General features: G+C 30.3%; 4 protein-coding genes and 1 long non-coding RNA gene across 5 annotated transcripts in view; 3 read left to right on the forward strand and 2 right to left on the reverse strand.

Annotated features, from left to right (window-relative positions):
* Positions 1-6,457, reverse strand: part of LOC113397249 (venom dipeptidyl peptidase 4-like) — a 39,248-nt gene extending 32,791 nt beyond the window's left edge. The window contains exon 1 of the mRNA XM_026635524.2: positions 6,147-6,457. The gene's annotated coding sequence lies outside the window, so the exon portion shown is untranslated. The remainder of the gene's footprint in view (positions 1-6,146) is intronic.
* LOC113397339 (dehydrodolichyl diphosphate synthase complex subunit DHDDS) overlaps positions 1-27,949 on the reverse strand; it is a 412,132-nt gene that overhangs the window by 378,353 nt on the left and 5,830 nt on the right. The gene's annotated exons all lie outside the window — the stretch shown is intronic.
* The window catches only part of LOC135194112 (putative uncharacterized protein DDB_G0285869), a 317,179-nt gene that overhangs the window by 84,414 nt on the left and 204,816 nt on the right, over positions 1-27,949 (forward strand). The gene's annotated exons all lie outside the window — the stretch shown is intronic.
* Positions 12,992-13,580, forward strand: LOC113397253 (uncharacterized). Its single transcript, XR_003368820.2, has 2 exons — positions 12,992-13,258; positions 13,491-13,580. It is a non-coding gene; the product is annotated as an uncharacterized LOC113397253 (long non-coding RNA).
* Positions 20,996-27,949, forward strand: part of LOC113397251 (synaptotagmin-5-like) — a 52,220-nt gene continuing 45,266 nt past the window's right edge. The window contains exons 1-2 of the mRNA XM_026635528.2: positions 20,996-21,105; positions 21,533-21,864. Coding sequence (XP_026491313.2) covers positions 21,102-21,105; positions 21,533-21,864 — 336 coding nt within the window. The 5' untranslated portion in view covers positions 20,996-21,101. The remainder of the gene's footprint in view (positions 21,106-21,532; positions 21,865-27,949) is intronic.

Here is a 27,949-nt window from a genome sequence, read left to right on the forward strand (position 1 = left end):
TTATTTTATTGTATAGGTAGGCGGACGACCAAATGGGTCACTTGATGGTAAGTGTTCATCACCGCCCATTTAAATAATAATAATAAAGCCTTTTTATTTCCTTAACATACATAGAAAAGTAAAAACATAAGTATATATTCATTTAAGATTAATCTGTTAAGGCCTGTTCTGGTTAATGACCAATTTTGTCTTGTCTTGTCTTGACCAGCATATTTCCACCTTAATCTTTTCATATGCTTAAGAGTATATATCACTTTGGGTTTTTGTGTATTCATTCTAATTTTTGCTTATCCTTCATTCTAACATTCAAGATGCTCCTTCCATCGTACGCTGGATCCACTGTACTATGCCCCTTGCATATTTGTTTTATATACAAGTTTGTAATCCGTATGTCAAGCAGGGGTGCAGACAATCATCCATATTTTTTCAGTTTCAAGGGACTGTTTACTCTGTCTTCTTTATTCTTCGATCAATTTCGTATTTGTTTTTGGAATATCTGAATGAAATATTTTTCGCTGAATATTGTTAAGCTATTTACATATTCTTAACTCTGTTTATTGTCAGCTAATATAGGAGTTTGGATAGCGTTCGTCATTACTTTAGTTTCTGATGTGTTTAATTATATTTTTATAACGTTGCTTATTTCGTATAGCTCTTTTATAATCTTCTAATTGCTTAGCTGATCTTGATTCTTGATTGTACTATCAGCGAATCTAAGGTAATCAAGATGTTTCCCATTTATGTTCGTGGTAATTTACTTAACTTAATACTTACAATTAACTTGGTACGAGTATTTTATTTTCTCTTACTAAATTGTTATCTATAATATTATTTTTACGTATATAAAATTATTAATTAATAAAACGTTAACAAACACATTCAATTCTATGTTGGATCAAGGTGAAGATCGAATTATAGAACATGTGTCGACGTGTTCTTTTATTCGAGACACGTCGAACTCTTCAACTGGCTCACAAAGCTGGTATTGTATTGTAATGAAATGATACACGTCGTAATAGTTCTGCCAGTAATCGTTTGAAAAACGAAAGTAATGACATTTAACAGGGATTCAAGCGTTTACAGAAATATGCTTGTTTGAATTAGGAATAGAAAAGCAGAAAAATTATAATAATAGTAGTGCAAAAAATTAATAAAAATCTATAATATTATGTAGATTGAAGGCACAAGAATGATGGATGAAAATATTGTTGAATTATAGGAGAGAAAAGAAAAGTTTATTTTTTTATGATATAGGTAGGCGGATGCGCCAATGGGCCATCTGATGGTAAGTGGTCACCACCGCCCGTAGACAATGGCGCTGTAAGAAATATTAACCATTCCTTGCATCACCAATACGCCACCAACTTTTGGAACTAAGATGTTATGTCCCGTGTGCTTGTACTTACACTGGCTAACTCACCCTTCAAACTAGAACACAACAATATTGAGTACTGCCGTATGACGGTAGAATATCTGATGAGTGGGTGATACCTGGTCAGATGGACTTGCACAAAGCCCTACCACCAAGTTAACACCACCACACCACACGTGCAAGGAAATAGTTAACTGACATGGGAAATAGATGAAATAAAATAACATATGTCCTGCGCCTGCAGATTAATGAATGACCGCAAGCGAATGAAGTGAAGAATTATCTTTTTGTAATATTCATTCACTCATCAGTAATTACTGATAATAAAGACACGTTTATAGATAAACAAAAAAGTCAGATTGGTCCAGCCCCGGAGGTTAACATACGAGAATACTGTATATTAATAATAATTAATCTCATGCTCGTTAGTGAAGGAAAGCATTATGAATCTACATCTTATGGTACAGCCTACTGTGGAGTACAAACATATCTTAAACAGTGTTTTTTCAGATTAAACATTCACAATGATCTATTAAATTGATCCAAAGAAGGTTGACCCTACGGAATGCGGAAGAAGGAGAACCGTGAGCTTTAGTGCACCTTGGGAGAGGCCCATGTCCAGCGGTGAATTGCGATTTAGCGTTGATCTATTGTTTGACAATACATTTTGGAAAAATATATACATATACCTACAACATGTGCTAATACTCTAGGACAATTATCGGCCATTACAAATATTATTTCTTATTCACCGAATTAATGACACGTCAACTAGCAGTCTTTAATAATAATTTACAAAAATAGTTGAGACTGTTTACGTGTAATTTTTAATACTTTATGATAAGTAGTTACAAATAAAATACTATATGTGACTCAGACGAAAATTTATTATGATAAACGTGATCTACAGAAACGCACCCAAAACCCGCTCCCTAAAATAGTATTTTAACTACGTTTTGAATATAATATGTACATATAACAGATGTACTCATAAAGATCACGCGTACATATTATATGTACGCGTTCACAGTTCATGTAAAGTGGCCAGTCTTAGTAGCGTGTCAAGGATAACCGCTTTACTTAAAATGCATTGCATTTACAAGAAAGTTATTTTACACATAAATAGTATATACCTAATTAGGATAAAGATAATAAGCTCATTTGAATTACGTATCCTATAACGATGTGAATACATGTAAACAATGATTTTATTTACGTTTACTCTCATTTCACGACTTCTAAATTTAAATGTCATGATACAAAAAATCTTTAAGAATGTAAATATACTTTAAAGAATACAATATTTTTTTTTAGTAATGTAATGCAAAGAAAATATTTTAATTATCTCTTAGCTATAATACTCAGTACTTAACTACTACTAAAAGTTTACAAAACAATATTTAAGTACATTACGTATTATTTTTCAAAATTTGATCGTCGTAATAAAATTATAAATAGACCATTGTCAGATTAACAATGGCCACTGTTGTAATCACAAAGGTAATCTTTATTGAAATCTTGAGAGAACACAAAACGATAAACCCGATAAAGTTAAGCTCCAATGAATATACTTATATCTTATACGAAGTATGATATTATAAACTATTAATTGTTATGTGATACATTTTTAGTTAGGCGGATTGGTAATTGGACCAGCTGATGACAACCAGTGCCCATAGATGCGCCAACATTGGCCCTGAAAGAAATATTAACTATTCATAACATCGCCAATACGTAACCAACCTTGGGAACTAAGATGTTATGTCCCTTGTACCTGTAGTGAAACTTACTCACTGATTAATTAAACCGGGAGACGATACTATCAAGTATATTTTCTTTTGTTCAATATTAGAATATATAAAAACGAGTGATATCTAGAAAAGTTTGCACAAAGTTGTACCACCAAGTATATATTAGAAAGTATACCAGAAATAATAATAGTTATGTATTCCAGAGAAAGGTTGTACATTAAAATACATAAATAGGATATACAGGGTGTTACTTTTTCCAATGAATACAGCGAATAGACGTGTATGTAACCAATTCGTGTCGTTCCATGTAAACCTTTCTTCGAGAATACCTTTTACGCAAACAGCATTCAATATTGGGTGCTACGTCGTTCACACGCTTTTATTTCCCACGTACGTTCAGCAACTTCAGAGAAAATAAGAAAATTCCTTTATTGAGAGAGATTTTCCTTCTTTTTTTTGTTACTAAAATCTTTAAATGTTTTATGTTTTCTACATTTGTTATTCCTACGATTATAATAACGATTGACAATTTTTAAAACGGTTATATAGCAATAAAATTAATATTATGATAAACCAACACTAAATTTTCATAAATACAAATCATTTATAAAAAAAATATTTTTAATAAATAAAGCGTATTATTCAACACAAGATTACATAGATGATAAAAAATGTGGAGATAATACTTTTTGACTTTCGGGCAGGATATAATATTCTACATATATATATATAATTTGTTAAATAAATGTTATATATAAATTTAAAGTTATTTAAATTTTGAAAATGAGTAACTAATGAGTTTCTCGCCGGTACTTCTCGGTCGATCTACATTTAAAACCGATGGTAGCACTACACTTAATATAGTTTTGTAAATAGATAATTCAAAAGTGCTTAAGTGCAAGTGAGTGTACTTGAAAGCCTTATTGAATTAAAGATCTTTTGATTTTGACTACAATTCAATTTTAAAATAAATAGTTCTCGTTACCATTTATACATTAGTCATTTATTTCATTGGTAACCAATACTGGATTAAGCAGTGCTGAGAACTGGTACTATGGTAAATTTACGTTTAAAACAGTACTAACAGAAATAACGATTCCGAAGCCCATATAAGAGTTAACTTGAAATTAATGATTTGATTAGAGGTCAACTAACCATGCGCTATTTGCTCTTTGACAACTATCATAAAAACATTAACAATATTTAACATGACTTTAATTATGACTTGAACTTGACCCATTCACATTTTGTAATTTAAACTTATTAACATTTATTTTTTATGTAATAGGTAGGCGGGCAAATGGGCTACCTGATCTTATAAGAAATAATAACGATTCCTTATTTTACACCAGCCACCAACCTTGGGAGCTAAGTTGTTATGTCCCTCGTGATGATACCATTCATAATTATATATTCTAATGCTGAACAAAATAACAAAATGTTTATATTGTTATCTTCCGGTTTGATTGGTCAGTTAGCAAGTGTATATACAGGCACAAGGGACAAAATTTTTTTATTCCCAAGATTGGTGACGCTTTGGCAATGTAAGGAATAGTTAATATTTCTTGCAGCGCCAATGTTGGCGCACGAGAAAATTATACCGAGTAGACGCGTTACTTAATTCCCGCAGCGTAAGATGTTTCTTGTGTTAGATAACTCATTCATAAGAATCATTAATAATGATTCAATCAATTACTTGACGGATACAATTAATGTAAGAAACTGTTATTCTCATTATAGACCCTCAATTTCTTTATATATTTAAGATTATAAAACAATTGATATAACCTACTATACAATAATATTATACTTAACTGGTTATTATTTTAAATAATATATTTAAATACTTTGATGAAATAAATGTAGAAGTTCGAATTTTTTAGTTCATAACTAATCTAAGAATAACGTGGAAAATCATAATATTATTTTTTATAAATAATAGTATTTTTATGGGTTTAAAAATATTTGAAGTGATCTAAATGAACGTGCGTAAAAAATATAAAGTAGACAATTTTGGGTTTAAAATTGAATGTAAAGCTACCAATATTCGAAATGTAAATTATTACACTAGAAGAACCGGTAAGAAACTCAGCAGTTAAATTTTTTTTATTTAATACTATCCTACAAACAATATTTTTTACTAATATATAATATGACATAAGTAATTTACTAGATATCGTAAACGTCAAACGAAAATTACTTTTATTTTTGAGTACGACAAACAATAAATAACTACGCCTTTATAAAATCCGAAACGTCGTAATTTATTCGAAATAGAGATTTTTCATCTTTTATATCGGATGTTAAGAGATGGATTTCCTTTCGTGATGTTATTTTTATTTCTAAAAATATCTGAATTATTTAGAAATGTATCTTTAAGTTATTTTATGACATCATATACAAGTACAGATAATACCTAACATTCGATAAACGACATTTTTTTCTATAATTAGCTGCAGAAATTATACAAAGAAATATGTTAAGCTGTAATTAAGATTGTTGAATACTTAAAGTAATCAACAATAAAACTACGCGTTTAATAATAAATTTAATAAAAACGAAATGCGAATATATTTAGTATAATCAAAATAACAGACCAACAAAACTTAAGTACTGCCTTAATACATAGAGCAATTTTTATTTTATATATATTTTATTTTGACGTATTAAAATAGTAATTTATAATATTGGATGTATTATATTTCTTTATCCACCAGGGTCAAATTTAATCTTACACAAGTGACCCACAATAACACTTAACGAATATACTTGTAAGTATATATTTTGTGGTTTCTCTTTTTATCTCTTTTATAATCTTCAAATATTAGTTTATGTTAGAACATTAACTGACTTTGTTACACATTTTATCCCCAACATACGAGTCAGATATTTCACTAATAATGATTGTAATTATAAATAAATAATAAACCCAAAATTACTTTATTTTTTAGATATGAAACTTAAAACAGAGACAGACAAGTAATCAGTAACAAAACCTATAAATAATATATAGAACAACTTACCTTAATAATAAAACGTCAGCTTCGAGTTCATCAAGTCTACCAATCCATATAAAACTTTTCACATCACTTAAAAATGTACTACAATCACAAGAAGTTGTATACTGTATACTTCACGTACATATTATTTATACTCGTTTCCAATAAAAAATCAAGAGCATATTACGGCAATAATTTATTTTTTAAACATTCGATTTATTCACACACAGCTGATAAATTCATTTGACCACTTCACACGACTCTTCGTAGTTCGTACGTTTGTAAATAAACATTGTAATCAGCTACCACATAGTACTTGTGCGTACGACAGTCACTCGTACACTGCCGTCCGCGGACTGGTAACTGAATAAACCGAATAGTTCATAGAATGATTAGCGTACTTGACGTAACAGAATCTTGTTTCTTACAGAAATATTTATTATTCCGAAAACAAGGTAGGTATTTGTTATGGGTCGTTCACGTCGTTCACGTCACTTGAAATACTCAACACAGGAACACGAAATTCACTTGACACGTCATTAATCTATATTTGTATAAAGCGGATGAAACTGAGAAAGGCAAATTATAAAATCATAATATTATATACAAAAACCTACTCCGTAACGAGCTTCTGGTATTTATTTATATTGATTTAGAAGGATATTCCGATCGGCATTACCAAAAAAAAACCTTCTATTTATGATTGAATGAAATTATTAAAATAAAATTGATGTTTATATTGTTCTGAAAACAAAGTTATGAGTAGGTACTTTCTACTCAACTTTAAGAATTCAAAATTACGTTCATAAGTTCAAAGATTGCTGTAATAACGGGCTATGTTTTTATGTTATATATTAAAACATAAACAAGGTAATTGTGACGAATAAGATGTGTTGCTTGAAATACTAAATAGTTTAAAGGTTGGTTCAAATTACGTCATAAGTATTTACTTTTCTATCCATCAAAACATATATGTATTAACTGATAATTAAGTACATAAATAACAAAATCTAGAGCAAGACTTAACAAATAATCGAAGCGTAATCCATCAAGACCCATTGTAGGTTTCTGAAGTATAACAAATAATAATTCTATATTATTCCTTATTGTAATATATTTATTAATGATTCAACTATTTGGCAAAAAGCATTAAATATATATTCGTATTATTGTCATTATAAAGTCTGGTCTTGTTTAAAACGTATTAATTATTCGCTAACTCATCTAATCAAAGACATTAAGATTTTCCCGAAGACAATTTACCTACATTTAACATTTGTATCACTAACTGTATTCACCTATAGAACAAATACTTATTAAACAAAAGATTAACCAAACTAATAAAGAATAAAAATCGTCGTTGTCCAATTGTGTAAACAAAATTCAATACTAAACAAAAAAAATTATGCTTATGATCTATAAATAAGTCAAACTGTAAAATTATAAACTTGACGAATATTTAAACTCAGTATATGAGCTAAACGCTCTAGCTCTTGAGTAATCGGTAGTGTGGACCAGTTTAATAGGAAACAAAATGTATATTTTATATCTAGCGAACACTGACAGCCTTGTATAGCCCGTACTCACTATTAGTTAACGTCTCTATGCCTATTTTTAATTGTATGTGATCTACTATAGACTTTACTTTCACTAGACTTTCTCCCTGTCCCTGCATACAGTGCAAGCACGCTTACACTCTTGTAACAATCTTAATAATAACCCAATACACGCCACTCCACCTCTGAGCAAAACGGTTTTTTCATACACTAGATTTTGTAAAATCTTATATATTTGCAGTATTTAATTTTAACGGCATCGGTAGGTGGACAGGAACATAGGCCACGTGATAATAAGTCACAAGTGCCCCTAGACTATACGCAGTATGAAATTTTAATTATTTATTGTATAATCAACCATTATAACTCGGGAACTGTGATGTACAGGGGACTCCCTGTATTTACATTCACTCACTTTAATCCGGATTACAAAAATACCAAATACCAAGTAGTACTTACTACTTTGCTGTAGAATATATGGTGAGTGGATGGTACCTACCAAAGAAACGATGGATGGATTGTGTGAAAGACGATATGGTTAAAAAGAATGTTACTTGTGAGATGACGTCCGATAGAGAAGTATGGAAGAAGACATGCTGCGCCGACCCCAAGTAAAATTGGGATAAGGGCAGGAGGATGTTGGACAGTACCTACCCAGACAGTTTGCACAAAACCTTTCCATTAAGTAAACCTGAATTATTTTTTTATGAATTTATGCGTAAATGGCTAACGTAATGAAAGATAATTCAGTTTGTATAGTGATGTATTTTTGTTATTGTAAAAGTGATGTGAATCTGTAACTGCTGCTTTATTTGGTTTTAAGAATTATCATAAAACTAAACTTAATAAACGGTAAACTCCTAATAAACTATTAAATTTATTAGGAGTTTACCTTTAAGTAATTGTGTTACTATACTTAACTTTATTTAAGTTATTTCGTGTACGCATAGTTTGCTATAAACAATGATTCAAATAAAATATTTACAATAAGTACCGTACCTATTCATAAAACTAAAATTATATTTATTTTTACTACACTCGAGTCTATGAACTTTATAAATATTTATAATACTAAATTATTTGGTGTACACCATTGTTGTTGTAAAGCTTTACAAATGCTTAATTAACATCAATTTAAGTATAAAATTAAAATAATCTCATAAGTATTAAAAATCCTAAAATAATAGATAATATGTATTGATTTTATTAAAATATATATAAATCGTTTATGTTTTTGTAAAAATCGTCACTAATATAGTCATAATAATTCATGACACATATATGAAGTATATCATCTCATATCATATCATATCATCTGGGTTAAAGTTTAATTTATCTAACGGTCTAAGAGACCCTATACATGAAAATACTTTTACTCTATACTGATATGAAATAAAATAATATATATTTACTTTGTTAATATTAATAACTTAAATATATGTATATTAATAGCAGTATCACCTATAGATCCAATGTAAATCACCCATGCACCCACTCAAATGCTCACAAATGATTTTTATCATAATTCATTCAAGACTTTCGTTAAGATTTCACGCGTGGAAAACAAACAAGATAACGCAGATTCTCACTGTTACCTAATCAATATCAGGATTAAAACAGCCTACGTTATTATTAAATTTAATTGAAAAAAATATCGCTAAGGCATCGAATTCAATACAACTAAAAGTTAAAGGACTTTTGCATATAAAAGAATAATTTATTTTAAACATCGCGTTAATAAAACAGACGCACAAAAGGATTTTTCATTTCATTATAAAAGTATTAAAAGATACCAACGAAGAACGAAGAAAAAGGTGTGCAGCTGCTGCGTATTGTCTATTTATAAATATATAAAAAAAGAATTTAAACGTCGCGTTAAAGAAGGTTGTATTTAAAGACTGAACTCTTTTCTTCAGTGATAAACTTGATGAAATACGACATGCACGGCCCTTTACAATAACCAACCTGTCAACTGTATGAATGGAGCTCGGCCCATAGAATATTCATAGCCTTTTAAAGTATAAAACCGCTACTTGACTGCTGACAACCTTGTTCTTACAAGTTGATCCTACTTGCTTAACACGAAATAACTTACTTATGTAACTTTAATTTACAATAGAAAGGTACCAGAGCTGAACCATATACACATAATGAAAATGTATCAAAGCCTTTTGCGATTGCCAATGATGTCTCTTGAAGTCATTGCAAAGGTCAAAACATTTTTTTTTGTCTGTAACGTCATAACCAAATTGTAATTTTTCTATATATCATTTATCTTATCAGCAATGTTCCACCAACTTAGGGGATTAAGATGTTATGGACAATGTTGATGTGTAGGTGCCCGAATGGGTAGGTGTGGTACCTACAACAAAGCCAATATTATAGATTGGCAAACGGGCAGGTGGGCCTTCTGATGGTAAGTGGTCACCAATGCGGCACCCACCTTGGGAACTGAGATGTCAATATTTCTTATGTAAATAGGTATATGTATTCTTATGTAATTATATAATATTTATGTAGTTATCGATTAAATAATACATAAGAAAATAACAACATTTGAGAAGAATTTAATGAAATTTAAAAAATATAATAACAAAAAACGGTTATAAAATTTAAATCGCGCATGTAAATATTTATATCTTTTATAAGATTTAAAAATAATTACAACTCTCAGCAGATCATATTACGCGTATTAAACAACAAAAATAATTACTATATATTTTTTTTCCCGATCGTAGACTACGGTACCTACCTGGTCCAATCCAAACCACCATTAACCTACTAAAATACAAACAAAAATAAATCATCGAAGTAGATCCATTCGTTTCGGAAATTAGTTAAATTGTATATTAATATACACATACAGTTACATATATATATAATACAATAAATATATGGAATACTTTGCCTAATCGCAACCGGTTTTAAGACTAAAACTGTAAATGTAATATATTCATAGTTCACACATGATAATTGTGTATGTATTCATACGTCTTACGTGTATGTATTTAAGCAAATTAGGTCATCTACATGATAAAATAAAAATAATTACACATTGATGTAGTGATAAAGCTATATTTGTTCAACAGAAAAAAAATACTGTTAATATGAGAGCGTACTTTCGGTAAATCCCCGGCAACGGTTAAGTTATGCGTAAGCGTTTGCTATGTCGTGATATTATATGAATGTTTGTGGTTTAGTGACTAATCCATGAAACATATCTACAAAGGGTTATTCCTATTTAACCGACCAAAAACGGAAGAGGTTGTATGTTCGACGTTTATGTTCCTAATGTTCACTTATTACTGTGGTAAAAATATCTCTCCCTTCACCAGTGGACGTAATAAGATGAGGTATTTTGCTTTAAATTAAGTCTCTATTACTCCAATGTCTAAGTGTATCAACTGCAAAAGGAAATTTAAGTAAAAAGAAATAGTGAAAGTAGCCGCGGGCCATAAGAACTACTTACATTGTTCATGTAAAATATTCACATATATCTTGGAGGTTCAATAAAAACTTTAATTTTTTTTTTCTTGTTGGCTTATTTTTTTGGATATATTTGTATCTCCACAGACATGTCCATTCCTGTAATTTATTATGTACCTTTAATTTTATTTTTTTAAATTTATTTATGTGTGCCAACAAGTTTTTATTACCAGGCAGCGACTCTTCTTGGCGCCTTTATTACTCTGAGATTATACTTATTAAACAAATTACAAGATAACGGTGAAAATCCTCGAGGCCTTTGTGGACGGGGGACATAGGTACCCCTGGGTATGTCATCCGTCTGACATAATTATAATGTAATATTATTAAATTTTTATTCGTCTTGTCATGAAGCTGAACTAAATGTTTTATATGTATTAAGGTAAAAACCTTAATACATATTAGTAAAATAACATGGAATAAGATAATATGTAAGAGAGGGCTAGAACATATACTAAGCACAACAGAGGTTTGTTAGTAGATGACAATTAAGGCTGGAGATGTTTCGTATGTAAATATTTAATTAATAACTGTCTGTTAGTCTGTCCCTGTAATTATTGTTTGACAACGTGTCATACAAAATGTAGAATATTTTTAAGTATATTAATTTAAATAATTATTTAAACTATTTTATTTTCGTGTGTATGTCATTCAAATCAACTAAAAAATCTTTGGGGAAGTTATTCAAAACCAAAACGAAGCTGTGAACAAAATTACAGCTCGAAATACGGCTGTCAGTTTTCAGAATGTTATCCAAAATTAAAAAAACTTTATTAATAACGTTGATAACGTCGAACTACAAAATATTTTTTAATTTTTGAAAATACAAGAAAAAAAATATTAAGAAAAAATCTACTGTTCATATTAATAGCTCTCCTTTGTTACCTAACCTATTCGGGTATCCTCCAGAGATATATTATAAGTACACCTGTAAGCTTTTTAACAACATTAAATAACACGTTCTGTTTATTGCTTAGACTCACGAGAACTCCACGCTGAATGACTTAGTTAACTAGGTCAAGACATAACCAGAAGACAATAACGTGTAGGGTATAGTCTAGGTAGTTATTTGTCTAGGGCTCTATTTACAAGAGCTTTTACTTTTAAATAAAAAAATAAGCCGGCCAAGTTAAAGATAGGTATAGTTCCGAAAATAATAATCAAAACTGCGCTTACACATTATAGCGTGTATGTAAATTCATCATTATTTTTCCTTCCAAACTCAATAATATTATAAATGTATATTATGGAAGCTACCTATATTATATAGCTTAGTACATATCTGCTGTCTACGTTCCAATGAAAATAAAGACCCATGATGAAATTGTATATAAAAAATAGATATTATTCACGTAGGTATTGAAAATATTAATACTATTTTGCACTAATAACAGTAAATTAAGTGTTTATTATTTGGGTAATAATTTTCATACATTAATATTTTTTACCTAATTAGCCTACATGCCCCTTTGCCTAAAAATCCTTGTCTCTGTGTTGCATCTACAATAAGCCCTGGGCCTCGCAGTACACGCTGGCTCGAGCAACCGAAGTGAAAAACTCTGTTATAATAATTAGTATAACGTAATTAGTAGTTTAAAAATATCAATAACTTAATAGTGATAATAAACAATTTTAATATTACTTTACAATCACTTAACTTTATTTCGAACGGTATATATATATATATATATATATATTAGTTTTGAAAGTGTGCTTTTTGTCTAATAAAAATTACGTCTTTACTTTGCCAACCACAGAGTATATATTCACTACGATTGACTGTCATCTGACAAAAATGACATTTATTCATACTTGACAACTGACAATAGCAAATGACAGCACTGAGCACAGTGCACCCTTGTCAAACGAAGGCAAAAATAGCCGGGTACTATTTAATTACCTGTTTCATGGAAATAATTCAAATAAAATTATAGTTAAACATGACGACTGCCGCAGAAAACCGTCCCCAAGACTGTGATGCGTGCAGGATAGTCAGCTCAATAGGTCTCGTTGGAATTGGTGCTTATCTTGCTAACACTGCTTGGAAGAATAAGACCCTTCCTGGGAAGATGGTTATATCAACAATCTCTTTTGGTAATTATTACTTTTAATTTATCGAAGTTCGAAATAATTATATGATATCCTTGCAATAAAGAACATTATTGTGTAAACTTAGAACTAATAGAATTTGACCTGTATAACCTATCAGGTAATTTGTCACTCTTCAATGATGTTATATATTTAGGCTATATTCAATTTTTAAACGCGAATTTTAGATTATTTTAGGCTAAAGCATCGTCATTGTTTTTTTTTTTCATTGTTTCAGCATTTGTAACCCTTGGAGTACAAAGATACAAGAAGCAATATCCATTCAATAAGCATGTTGAGAAGTCATGAAATAAAATTAAGGAGACAATAGTATATATAGCAAGTTTAATGCGTTCAGAGTTTAATTCCTAATATATTATTAGACTACCTCTTACTTTTCTGAAATACTTTTTAGATTTATTGAAGTTTCTAGAACTCATTACATTGAGAAGTTTTATTTTAAATTCACATACAATGTTTGGTTCCAACGTGTATATATTAGGATTTTGTATATAATATAATATATGATTATACATTTTATAAAATCTTCTTTTAAAATACTATTATTTATAATTAGTGCAAAGCACTTGTAAGTCATACTGTTTTAATTTATTTTACATAAATGAGTGTTAAATCATACTTACTAAATAAACTTAGTTTTGGGTTTGTATAACTTGGCATAATATTGCATCAAAATTAGTGTCCAAAATCTTTATATTTCTAATTCTAATACAATAATTGTTTTATGTGAATATTGTAAAATAAATTGTTTTAGAATATAAGTTAGTTTGTAGTATATTAAGTTGTTAATAAAAGTTTTACAAGATATAAGTTGTTTTTTTTATATAAGTTTCAAAATGTTTTTTTTTAGGATCAGAATTGCGATCCAACTGGGAAATGCGTCTAGAATACTTGCCAAAATTCCACACGGTCCGGATTTGAAGAGTGACTGTTTTTAATTATTATTTGTGTATAATTAACCCCTTCATGTTAATAATTTTTATTTAAAGAAAGTTTTTAAGTAAATTTTTAGGTTAAGCTTAAAAAAGTTCATGGGAAGAAAATTATATACAAAAGAATTTTGTAATAAAGTCCTTAGAAAAGACATTTTTTATATAAGGTCTTTGTCCAGCAGTGGTACTGAAACGGGCTGATGAGGATAATGATCCAACCAGAAAGATTTATAAGAAAAACGCTCAGAACTAGTTTCTAGGGATTTTTTTATTTATTTTGTTTTTTTTTTTAAGAAACCTATCGCTTGTTTGTCTTTACTCTTGTATAGGCTATAAATATAATGAATACAATATCATATTATAATACACATTCAATTAGATAAAGTAATAAAAAATGTTAAAAAGCTAAATGTAGAGACATCTATTTTTTTTTATCAAACTTAAAAAGGCAGAAGTAACTAGTACCTACCTCATTGTTTTAATAAAACTAGTTACCTACAGATGGCGCTTTACAAACATTTGAAGTATGTCGGTATGTATGCATGCAATTAAACATTGTATAATTTTCAATTATAATATTATATGAATCTGATTATTTTTCTGTAGTTCGACCATTTTTCGTGTTGATTAAAAGCTCTTCGATCGATTTGGTAAGACAATTCAGTATTGTACTAAAATCTAAGTAAGTATATAAATTTAATTTACCATTGCGACCACCAATTATATATACCTATTTTGGATCCTTACCTTGTAATGTACCTAATACCTTTATGCATACAACTCGCTAAAACTAATAAAAAAAACAAAAGCGCGCTAATCTGAACCAAACCGCCATTAATTTTTATTTTTGGGCTCAGACAGTAAGGTCGATATTGGCGTAACTTGTAGTTTGTTAAAAGTGTTCGTTATGCCGAGATGGCCCAGTGGTTAGAACGCGTGCATCTTAACCGATGATTTCGGGTTCAAACCCAGGCAGGCACCACTGAATTTTCATGTGCTTAATTTGTGTTTATAATTCATCTCGTGCTCGGCGGTGAAGGAAAACATCGTGAGGAAACCTGCATGTGTCTAATTTCAACGAAATTCTGCCACATGTGTATTCCACCAACCCGCATTGGAGCAGCGTGGTGGAATATGCTCCATACCTTCTCCTCAACGGGAGAGGAGGCCTTAGCCCAGCAGTGGGAAATTTACAGGCTGATTATGTTATGTTATGTTTATGTTCGTTATGGTTTTAAAGGAGGAAGTGTGGCAGTACAATAAAACGACTGATTTGTAGAGAGGAGTATTGTGGAATGCAATGGATGAATGAATGAAAATGAATGTTTATTTAGATAAATGTTTCGGGTATATATACAAAAGTTTCGGTAGCAAAAACGACCCCTTCCAGAGTCTCTAATGTTTCAAATACGCAGTTTTTTTTTGTGCATAAATGTGGTATGCGCTTGGAGTAGCCTGTGGAGTTATTTACGACGTAATGATGGCGTGCAGATGTTGTATACGCTTGGAGTGGCTATCTAGTGGCTAGCGACAAACAGATGTGCTGCTACATGGTTTATTTAGATTTGTAAGCTTAACCGAGTAAATAGTTTACTTCAATATGTATAACTTAGTGGTTTAATTATGTTAAGATAAATTCGAAGTTATTTTTTGGTTTGTTAGTAAACTGCATTGACATAGTACTTAGTATATGTATACTGAAAGACAAGCTGTTCAAAATTTAAGTTATGTCACGGTAACGGAAAAGGGTAAAACGCGGGAAGATAAATTAGTTCAGTCGAGACGATCGCGCGGATGTGGCACTACCATAAATTAGTTAGGTACTAACCATAAATAATTAAATTATGAAATTTTAAGAAAACAAAAAATGCCCGAATTTATTAAAAATACAAATAAATTGCTGTTTTCAACTACTGTCAGCTCATCTCGGTCGCTCACATTCGACTAAATGAATTGTGGTCAATTTAACGTGCCTTCGATCTTTGTAATTTAATTTTTTAAAGTATTTTTTACTTCTAGACCATAATTATATACATAACTGGTGGTCTAGTGGTCTAGGTATCTATGTTCACTCGCGATAGTGCTCTACTGCAAATTATTATCAGCGTACATTAATATCAGTCAGTTATGCTTTAGCTTACAAGATTTAGTGCGCGTGAGACAACAAAATAATACAAATTAGATTATATTTCGTTAAAAATTAATTAATTTCAATTGGAGGGTCGTGTCTCTGTGAGTAAATCGATATAATTATACTACGAAGTCAAAATATACAGGATTGATTATAAATGGTTCGCTTCCACAAAGTTAAAAACGAATGGAAACCCTTAGAATCAAAATTTAGCTATTTTACTTGGTGGGCATTGTGCAAGCTCGTCTAGGTACACACTACGTCAATGCGTCACGGTAGCATACGAAAGCGATCCCGTGGCGCCCGCCGAAGTGACGGAGAGAGGTTACCGCTAGTTTTTTTGTGTGTAATCCGGTAAGGTATACCGGCACCGGCACCGGGGAGTCCCACATACCCCCACATTTCCACGTGACATAAACGCTTAAAGCATTTTTTCTAGAAAAATAAAAAAAAGGTACCGCACACTCATCATATGAACTACCGCCAAACAGTAATAGTTAATATTGTTGAGGTCTGATTTAAAGGGCTAGTGAGAGACATAATAACATAGCTCCCAAAATCGCCAGTACCTACGCGTAACTAGTTTATAAAAATATTTTTTTTTACCCCTGTATTACGTAACATCATGAGACGCAATTAGAAACGCTGCTCCAATGAGTTAGGATACACTGGATGCACATGTCACAATTTCGTCCGACGCATGCAAATTTTCTCACGATGTTTGCCTTCATCGCCGAGAGCAAGGTGAAATGTAAACACAAATTAAGCTCCTGAAGATTTACTGTCTTTGACTTGCCCGTGTCTTGTCAATTAATTTTCATGAGTTCTATCCTATCGCTGAGTCATTTCAACTCCTTTTTAAGCCTACTCTTATTTCAAAGTTAAAATTGAATCAGTGTATTTATGATTGTATGTTATGTTTTATACATAATTTATTTAAAGTAAAAGCTATATAATATATGTTTCTATTTCGACTTGAATAGTGAGTATTAAAAGACACAACTTACTAAGCACATTAGTTTAGATTGATTAGAATTTCGTTGTAATAATCATGTACGTTAAAATATGATTTATATTTTTTTCTGGTCCATTGAAAATCAACCCTTATAATTAAGTAAAAGAAAAATAAAATATATTCGAAAAAATATTTTAATATGAATTTTTGACATATACACACACTCAATCCCATATTCTATCCTTCTGGGCAAACAAAAACCGATATCTCCGAAGACAATCGATATATCTCATGATACTATTACACTATTTATTCCGTCTATATTATCTAGGTAAGTTTTTTATTTTCAATTTTATCGATAATAAAATGATATGAATAATAATTAACACAGTTAACATAAAAAAATACTTCGAGTAAAATGTTAAATTCGATTGTCACTCATAGTAACCGTAAATTTTAAGATCCTTACGATTTCTTAATTTTAATATCAAATTTTGCCGTCAAAACTTGTAGGCCAACTTTTGTAAGATAAGCCAATTCTACAAAAAAAATTATTACCCTAACCTTTAAGGGCACTGGTAGTCTAATTATAAATGACAACTAATTGATTAGTTCGTGAAATTAAATAAAATAACTTTTTTTAAATTTAAGGCCGGTTAAAATAACTAATAAATACGTTGTACCTGGTTCTGAACTAACAAATTAATATAATTGAATTGAGAACCTCCTTTTCTAAAGTCGGTTAAAATGTATTGTCATCAGAAAAATATAGGTAATAGTTTTAGAGCTGAAAAAATGTTTTTCGTAAAATAGACTTCAAATTTATAATTGCATAAGTATTTATTCAGTTAACAATGTATTTTATAAAAATAATATGATTTTTGAAGCTAAATATTGTCCATTTAGATTAGTTTTCATTTCTTTTTTTTCTCAAAAATTATATAGTAAGTAATACATATTTTTATCAATACTTTCTAAGAAGGCAATACAAAAAATCTTACAAGTCATTTTTATGGGTAAAACAGCGTTCAAAATCACACTGAATTGTAATATTTTTGAAAGATCCATATTTAAAAAATAGTTCGTCTAATATTGGTAATGTTTACTATGGATTTTTTCAATAGATTCTATTAATAAGAGGCTAAACTTTTGCGCATTGTTTTTTGCTTAAATAATTGAAAAACATTTGGCTCACAATCCCTTTAAAAAATCTCGTTAAAACGGCTAATTCGGCATAAAAGCTAAATAGATAGATTTTATTCTTTATAACTGGTTCTCTAAATCTTGTATATAGTAAAGTAATACTACGTAGTGACTGGCTTTAATCTGAATTAATCTGATTCAATTGAGTTGTGATTGCAAAGAAACCTAAAGTAAAGAGTGAGCGTAGATATTGTTTTAGTTTGCTACGTTGGTTTTTATGTAAATATCTCAGTGCTAAATTATGAGCAGTGTCAATGCACATTATAAATTATTGGACTCGTGGTTTATCTTGGTCCATTGTTTAATTTAACTTTTTTATAATTAATTGCGGAAAACTACGGTAAATTGCGGTTCTGAGATTAGCGCTCAACCCTTTTTTTATCAACGCATTTGTAGGTATAAAGAAATCTTACTAGCGTATATTTATTAGAATTACTAAATCCAAAGAATTGTAAAAATATTATGTATATAATACCTGCTTTTTCTTTATATTTCTAAAGATATAGTAGATATCGTACTGAAAAAATTGGTCTTTCACTTAGTATGAAGTTGAACAGATGACCTTTGTGTTTAGGGTCAGTAGCGCCTATTAAAAAAGAAATAGACCGTCGAAAACACGGAGACCATTATTATGAAAATCTTCTATATATAACTCGAATGTTTGTTAAATACATATGCTTGTTATAATCATTAAACATAATATAAAAAATCTTACTCTAAACTGTTTAATCGAGGTTGTAGGTGTACAAAGTATTTAAAAACCTTTTTTGATTAACCTAAATTGTTTATGTAGGAATATAATCATGTCTACACTACAATTTTACATCAAAACAGTGATTTGATAGATAAATTATAACTTATTTTTAATTACCGTTATAATTAATAAATTGTATAGGTATAGTTTATAATAATAACGTGTATATTTTTTTACTTACTCAGTCATAATTAGACCGAATTGTGTTGAAATCGAGAAGAGCAAAGCAGAAAAGTAAACATATTAATTTAAAATAATTTACATTACATTGTATTTATTAACATATATAAACAAGTTTACTGTCACAAAAATACTTTTAAATAGTAACAACTTTAGTGCTTCTGTGGGTTGGTTCATTTCTGCACCACGCAATCCAATAATTAACCCATCGTCTTCTACCTTTTCCTGTTTGTCCTCCTTTTTAGTTGCATATTCTTCCTTCTTTATCTCTTTCTCTTGTTCTGTGCGTAGTTTCCTTTTCTATAAATCATTTACCTCCTTGATATAAATTGTAAAGAAAGAGTCAGCTTGATCCGCGGTTAGTAAAGTTAGTCAGTATTTTGTAGTAATACTTTAGTTATCATAGTATTATATCTTACGGAGTTTTAATGTGGTGGAACGCTACAAACATATTGCAGTCAATATGTTTTTATTATACACGAGAGTTCCAGAATTACAAATCTTGAAACCGTAATAGTATAAGGGGATCATCGAAGCGCGTGTATTTTACAAAGTGGGACTACATACACGTGCGACACGTTACGTTTCCAACAAACATTAAATACTATCAAAATTACCCATACCTTGGTAATTTTGATAGAATTAGCTATAATTAATTATTTCTTAAAAAGGATACCTAAAGAAAATCTTATAACAACATGTTACCGATTCCGCAAAGTCAATACATCTTTCCCGATTTAAAATTATTTTAGCATTGCTTATTAATAATAGGTATATGTCAAAAGTGTGGAGTTAGTATTTGTGGATATCCATACAGGATATATATTTTATAATTCTATATATTTGAAGATTTCTTGCCGATACTCTGACCTATAAGACGTGGCAATATCCTTACCTTTTTAACGTTAGTTAACTTAGAGCTGAAAATGAATCTTTATTGACGATATATTATTTTTGTTTAGGAATAACTGATAGAATATTATTCAACATAGATTTATGCGTATGAATAATACGTATAAAATAAAAGCATAAGTAGATCTAGATCGCTTGAGCGCTCGTGCCTACAAATTGTTTACTGAACCAAATATTTGTGTTCCGAAAAAGTTGTCGTTCGATATTGCCTCAGATATATATACGTACCGAGCGAATATTTATATTTATATATACTTTGTTTTTGAAAATGTTTTTACGTTTTTTTTCTTAATTCGGTTAAAAGATACTAATCGCACGACTTACATCCAAAAAAGATCAAATCTTATCTTTAATTATCCAATGATAATAATAATTAATATAAACATGTATTCAAAACATGTATATATATTATAAGCACGTAGTACATATATATGTACATATCAAAGGAGACTAATTTAATAATAATAATTATACTCGAATAATTTTAATATTATATATTTCAAATGAATATTTGATTTTATAGTATCTTTGCTTTTAGCGATAAGAATCTTCCAGGCTAACTAAATGAATGGTATTACACGATTACGTCGCCATAAAATCAACATCGCAACACAGATCACGACTTGGCGTAAACAAGTCTAATGACAAGACGAGCGCCGCGCCGCACAGTCGTGCGCTCCGCCCGCCCTACTCGTGACCTAAACAACAGTCAAAAACAATCATCTGAACCTACAAAAATACAGAGTAAACCACAACATATTATGAGTAAGTAATATTAATACAAATACACCTTTAGCTTACCTTATACACTGTTATCCTTTACCATATGGCAGCGAAAACGCAATAGTAAGCTCAAATCAGATAATAACGTTTATAGCGAAAGTTTGTTCAGTGCTCTTAAACTGTCGTGTGAACAGTAATTAGTCCCATTAAATAAACAGTGAGTGCCATCAACTTTAATGGGTTTTTCGCGTCAGTGGTTTTACAGTCGTGTTTCGTTCTACAATCTGCATAATCAGGTTGTCTGTTGGAATTTTTTTTAAGAATTTTTCTAAATACACATTACCGTTACAACGTGGTACACGCAGGTGTAACTAAAAAAACTCTCTAAAACAACATCGTATATATATATCATCGTCTACGATTCGATCGATGATACATTGTACTATGTAACTAATTTCGTTATCTGCAGATAAGCTGTGGGCAGAACGGAGTCAACTCGGTGGGGCACCTTGGGACGGTCGCGAGTACGATATTATGGAGGAATATCGAAATAATTGGAACGTAGAGGCGCCAACAAAGACCTTTACTAAAGAGAATTTTATTCCTCATAGAGAGGTTTCACCTCCGCAAGCGTTATCGAGGGTGGATGATTGGTCTTCAAATGGAAATGCGTGGAGTGTTGCTTTGGGGGCTATGGGAGGGGCTGGAACTGTTTTAATCATCGCAGCCTTCTTGTTTTTGTTCAAAAGACCCAAGAGACAAGAGCTACCACTTCTAGCGCCATTGGATCTTGGACAAAATGTAAGTACTTTTTTTTTTTTGACGTGGTTTCAATAAATTTTCGTTGTTGTGATTTACGAAAGTAGTCTTTGTGTGCTTTAAAATATTATTAAAATTATAAATCACTGGCCTTTTGTGTCCTACAGGATTTCCCTTCTCAGAGAGCACCCGACTATTATCAAATATACTTATAGTTTTTGAATAACCTGTTCTGGCCATCTTTTTTAAATTTTTAAATAAATAAATATAAAAAAGTATAACGGTGTTTCCACGTCTCTATTAAAAAATTAAGAACTTCAATACAAACTCATCCCCTATTTTTAATGTAGAATTTTGATGAACGCTAAAAATCACTCTCATAGAATATTTCTCAAACGCTGATTCAATTATTTTTTCTTATGATCAGAATCCTTAAAACCAATTTCCATATTCCCAGCTACGAAAATGAGGTAATCCCAAACAAACTTTCAGCCCCATTGAGGATGAATGTTCAAAAAGGCAACTAGAACCGATTTTTATTTGCGCAGTAGCCTAAACAATAATTTCCATATTTATAACTTCAAAATGACTTACTTCCATAAAAAAATTAATTTGAAAATCTTGTGGGTGATATTTTAAAAATCCTTGCTTATTTCTTAGCTTCGATATATAAAAAACTTCGGTGTAAAATTGTACGCTTCTAGACGTACTTGTTATTGGCTATTAATAATACTTTTTCTATTACAACATTAACAATAATAAATTAATAATAATGTTTTTGTTAATGTTGTTACACAAAAAAAAAAAAAACTACAATTAGTAATACTACTGATATAACAATACATTGGTAATGATTTCGCCGTGATAATCACTCATCATCCCACACGAAATACATTTTAAGCCCGGTTAATATATACAATAAAAGATTCAGCGATCCCTTAAACTCATGAATGCGATACAAATACATAAATTACACTTAAATGCGTAGGTAACTTTACATTTATTTCTAAAATCGCTTTATTATACAAATAAAAGCCTGTATTTCTAATCTTAGCTTAATAATATTATCATTTAAAAACATATATGTATATGATGAATAGAAGAGGAAAATAACGAACGAGATGTGCTACAATATATTGATTTTACAGATGTTGATATATAATATTATTTTTTATATTGCTAATAACCAATTATGGCAGTAGATAAAATGTAAATGGTATTTTCACACTTTGTATTTTTATTCGATGTTTAAAAATATCCGGAATAAATTATTGAACTCTATTTTTACTATCGCGTAAAACTGTTAGTCCAGCTGTTAATTAAAGTTCACAGTAAATCGACTTCCTTGTCTCCATTAAAATCCGTCCAGCCGTTCGAACGTGGTTAGGAGACAAACATGCAAATCCAATTGTATACTTAACATGTGTATATTCAACATAAAATATTAGTAGGATTTTATTATACCCTTAGTAAAACACATTGGATGTACATTTTCGTAATAGCATAAAATATATGAACCTAAGAATTAATTGTTTATGATTTAAATAATAAAGAAAAAATAATTAAATATAGTAAATTATTTAATAATATTTTGTGCGCAGACTACACTACATTACTCAATACACATAAAACAACAATGTAAACCATTTTAATTATTTTATACATATTTAGTTTATAAAGACTTTTAGAGTCCTCGTAAGTGTCCTAGCAGGACAACGCCGTTTAGATAAAATTTACGAGTCTCCTTGTTTCCCATCCTGGTTTTTTTTTCTTTTTATTAACTTGAGACCACCCAACAATCAAATTATAATCTGTACAATAAAAATAAAATAATCATAATTGTTTCACTGAACTGGAGTTCCTTAACAAACAAAAGAAGGACTAAAATGATAATTCATATGTTCGATATTGGCTAATTATTCGAACATAAATATAAGTATCATCCCGTAAATATGTATTCCACTGAGCTGCTCCAATTTGAATTGGAGCAGCTTGGTGGAAAATTTTATTTTCTATTAATAATTTCAAGTTCCAGGATATACTCAAAACACACTCACAACAGACACTCAGTAACTAATTGTTTTTCCACGAATTAATCGATTTAATTTGATATGACTTAGAGTATTGGTACTAACCGCGTTTGCCGACTTAAAAGTGGCCATCCCAATATTTGAACTTAGATTTGCAAATTATTCAAGACCAATCAACCCCAGATTTCAAAGTCCGTTTATAGATTAATAATAATTTGTCAGATTAAACCCATTTATAACAAGAGAACCTAAATTTAAATAACTATAGCCGTAATTTCACAGCAGTTAATGTGATGCATATTGTTGCGAAGTTGCAGCAAGTAAATATATAGTTTATAAATAGTACGTGGTGCTTCAATGATCGAAGAGTCGATATGGTTGAACAAGCTAATCTCAAGAACTACACGTCTCATTTGAGTGATTATTTCTTCTTTAAATAACCTCCTTATTAACTACTACAACAAAAACTACTACTATCAAGATCGCAAAATCTGTGTAATAGTATATATGTAATCAACTAATACTCTTATTATAATTATATCTCTATAATATATATTTTTCTAATATGTACGATTTACTACTTGTACTTTACTTATGAGTTCATGGTCATATATATCATATTTAAATATCTCTTATGATTCTAGTAAAGACTTTTTGTATTTTAATCATAAACTGAGTGTCCAAGTACTCGATAGATATATATAAATAAATGAAATGTCAATCTTTTTTTTTGTTAAATAATTCAATAAATATATATATAATAATATCGTCCATAAATATATTAAGCAGGTTCATATATTTTTCCATACATTAATACTTATAGCATAAAATACGCAGTAGTGACTTGCAATCATAAAACTTCAAGTTTTACGATAAAGTTAAAGTTGAGATTATGCAAGCCAAAATAATATCTGTAAAAAGTTTTTTTTAATTTTACATTTAATATATAATTAAGATCTACTAAGCTTCTATATACATCAAGCGTAATCTCATTAGCTCACGAGCTAAGTATTTACAGAAATATCCCAAAGGTCTAGTAACTTGTACTATGTAAGTATATAATGTTATACTCTTTGGGGTTTTACGATATTAGAACTAGGCCTACAAAATGAGACTAAATATAAACCTTTGTTTATATTGGTGGAAAGGCGGTCGATATTTTTAAACTATTTAAAGATACTATGTGATGGGCTGCAACAAAATTATTTGGTAAATAAAAAGATTTCCAGCTTAATTTGTATCAGATTTTTAAAATATAAAAGATATAAATAATTATGACTGTTTGGTCTTATCTAGTATGGGACCCTAATTAGTTGGATTTTCAATGGTTGCGAGCAACTTAATGTGTTTTATATAGTATGTCTAATAATTACTTTTGATATTTACTACATAATTCGGAGTTATTATGAAATGTTTGAAATACCGTTTATGAATAATATTTGTAGGTAGCGTGTGATTTGAATTTGGAAACGCAGTTGCAAATATTCACTTCGTACAAAAAAATATGCGTATAAAAAAACATTTATAGTATCCACTTATAAATCGGGGCACACAACAATTCCCTACTGTATTGCAACTTCTCAGTACAAAACTATAGCTATACAGAGCTAACAAGCTTATTTGTTCCTGACGCTAGTGTACTAAAGTCAATATATTCACGATTGAGTTCACTAGTGTTTTTGCACTCGTTTAAAATAAACAAGGCGGGAATCAATTTCATTACGCACTTGTAAGTCTGTTCGTAACACGTATTGGATGCATGCGAAGCTTGTGAACGTGACTAACCATATTTAAAATATATGGAACGTTTTATGGACAATTCGTTTCATATGTTCTATAATTTCCTTACTGTATATTCGTATAAAGATATAATTTATATGTTTGTGATAAAATATAATAAGTTTTTTGTTCGTGGTAGAAGATAACAACGTGGGTAAATCGGTACATGTTGCATGAAATAAAGCAACAAATTTGGATAAGCCTGGATTATCGGGGTAAAATAATCTCCAAATCTCATTAAACGGAGTAGAAGCTTGATTTGACTTAGGTCTTTGACATTTATAGTTTGACCTTATTTTAACTTTGACGTATAAATTCTTTAACAATGTTTTCCTTTACATCCCCAATATGAGGCGTAAAATATGAATTATAACAAAAATCAAAAACTCTTGCCCAGATGAACAAATCGTCCTCAGTTAACTTTCAATCTATTTACTTATACTTCACGACTCTGACTTAGCTATGGAAATCCATAAAATCAAGAGCCGAATATCCCGAGGTCCTGGGTTTAAGTCCCGGGTCGGGCCGATAAAATGTTATTGGTTTTTTCTATCGAAAAAATCTCATTACTAGTCCGGAGTCTGGAAGATGGATGTGTATGCACTCCCGTGCCTCGGAGAGCACGCAAAACCGTCCTGCGTCCGAACTCTTTCCGGTCGTATCGAATTCTGCCGTCCCATAGAATAATAAGAGTGAGGGGCTAAAATGATTAGTATTTGGCTGGACTCCCTTGATATAGGCTACCCAACCCGAAATCATTCAGGCTGAGGATGTTATGAAAACGTAAAAGTCCGTGGTGTATTAAATAAATTTTATTTTTATTAGAATTTTCGATATCCGCTCATATTGAATATCAATATAATCCTCGGAAATATAGATATATTCTTAACTTACTCCGTACAAACTGTATGAATAACGAAAAGCTGCGAAAGAATTCTCAAGCGTATTAAGTTTGCCTTCGTAATTTCTGAATGCGCATAAAAATAAACACTATTGTACTTTTATTATATATGATATACATTCAACACCCCAGGGTGGCAGCTGGTCCTTAGATCTATATCCTTGACTTTAAAGATTATGATAATATTCTGGTATTAAATTGCATTGAATGTTTTCTTTGTCTTAAATGTGTTGTAATAACATTTAGATTCTAAGCGATTATTTTAATTAAAGATTGGCACTGTAATATCGGTCTGTTGTACCTTTTTATTATCATTGTATTAAATTATGACTATCCGAGTCTCGCCTATTTTATCCAAGTTAAAAAATTAAACATTTTCATGTGAGCTACTTCATATATTTTACTATATTGGTGGACGACTACGCATCCTTTTGTATTTCGCGTTATCATAAGTAATATTAAAATAAAGATGACTCACTGCTGGGCTACGGCCACCTTTTCTGATGATATGGGTAACACGATGTCATGAGATGAGGTATAATTAAGCATGGGTCTAAGCCCACACCCTTAGTTAAGTTTCACGTGACTATCTATAGGATATTTCAAGCTCTAGTATCGTAGCTTCATATTATATAACCTTCTTCAATAGTGCTAAATACAACAAATAATTATTTAAATCTAACAGATGCGTAGGTCCCTTAGTTATATATATATATACAGAGTTTATTGCCTTGGTAGTTCAGTAGCTAGCTTATAAAACTACAGCTCCCGGGTCGTGCGTACGAATCCCAAATAGGGCCAGTGACATGGAATTTTTCAAGTTGAGATGTTGGTAGTGTTACAGCGTGTAAATGACTGATATCTTTCAGATTGACAGCCGTGGTCAAAATTCAGTGAAAAGGATATTACTAATATACGTTCATGCAATACCTACATAATTTTGTTGTAATAGCTATTCTAAATATTTTGGTTTTTAAACTTGTTGTTTTGTAAACAGTAAATTATTATTGCATGTGTTGAAAATATAAAACTTGTCTACGTTTTCTCCTCTCATAGAATAACACATTTAAAACGCCATCTATGTTTCATGTCGTTAACTAAATACATCAAAGCTCGTAAGTACCATGTCGGTTAAATTCAAAAAAGTCCCATACGGGTCAATAGATGGCGCGGTAATACATATGCACACTATGATTACGAAGCTTTTTCTTGTCGTAGCGGATTCGTAGCAATACGTAGCTATTGCTTACCAAGATATTATATCAAGTTTTTAAATATTTGTTTATTTAACACCAAACCAATTTGGAAAACGCTCAGCACATTTTGATTCTGATATTAATGCAACTCTTGTACTAAATATTGTTATTAGTTAAAAATACCTTTTCTTATAAGACTTTTACTTCGACGCCCTCAGATA

Source organism: Vanessa tameamea, chromosome 3 (genome assembly GCF_037043105.1).
Source record: "Vanessa tameamea isolate UH-Manoa-2023 chromosome 3, ilVanTame1 primary haplotype, whole genome shotgun sequence".
Taxonomy (NCBI): Eukaryota; Metazoa; Arthropoda; class Insecta; order Lepidoptera; family Nymphalidae; genus Vanessa; species Vanessa tameamea.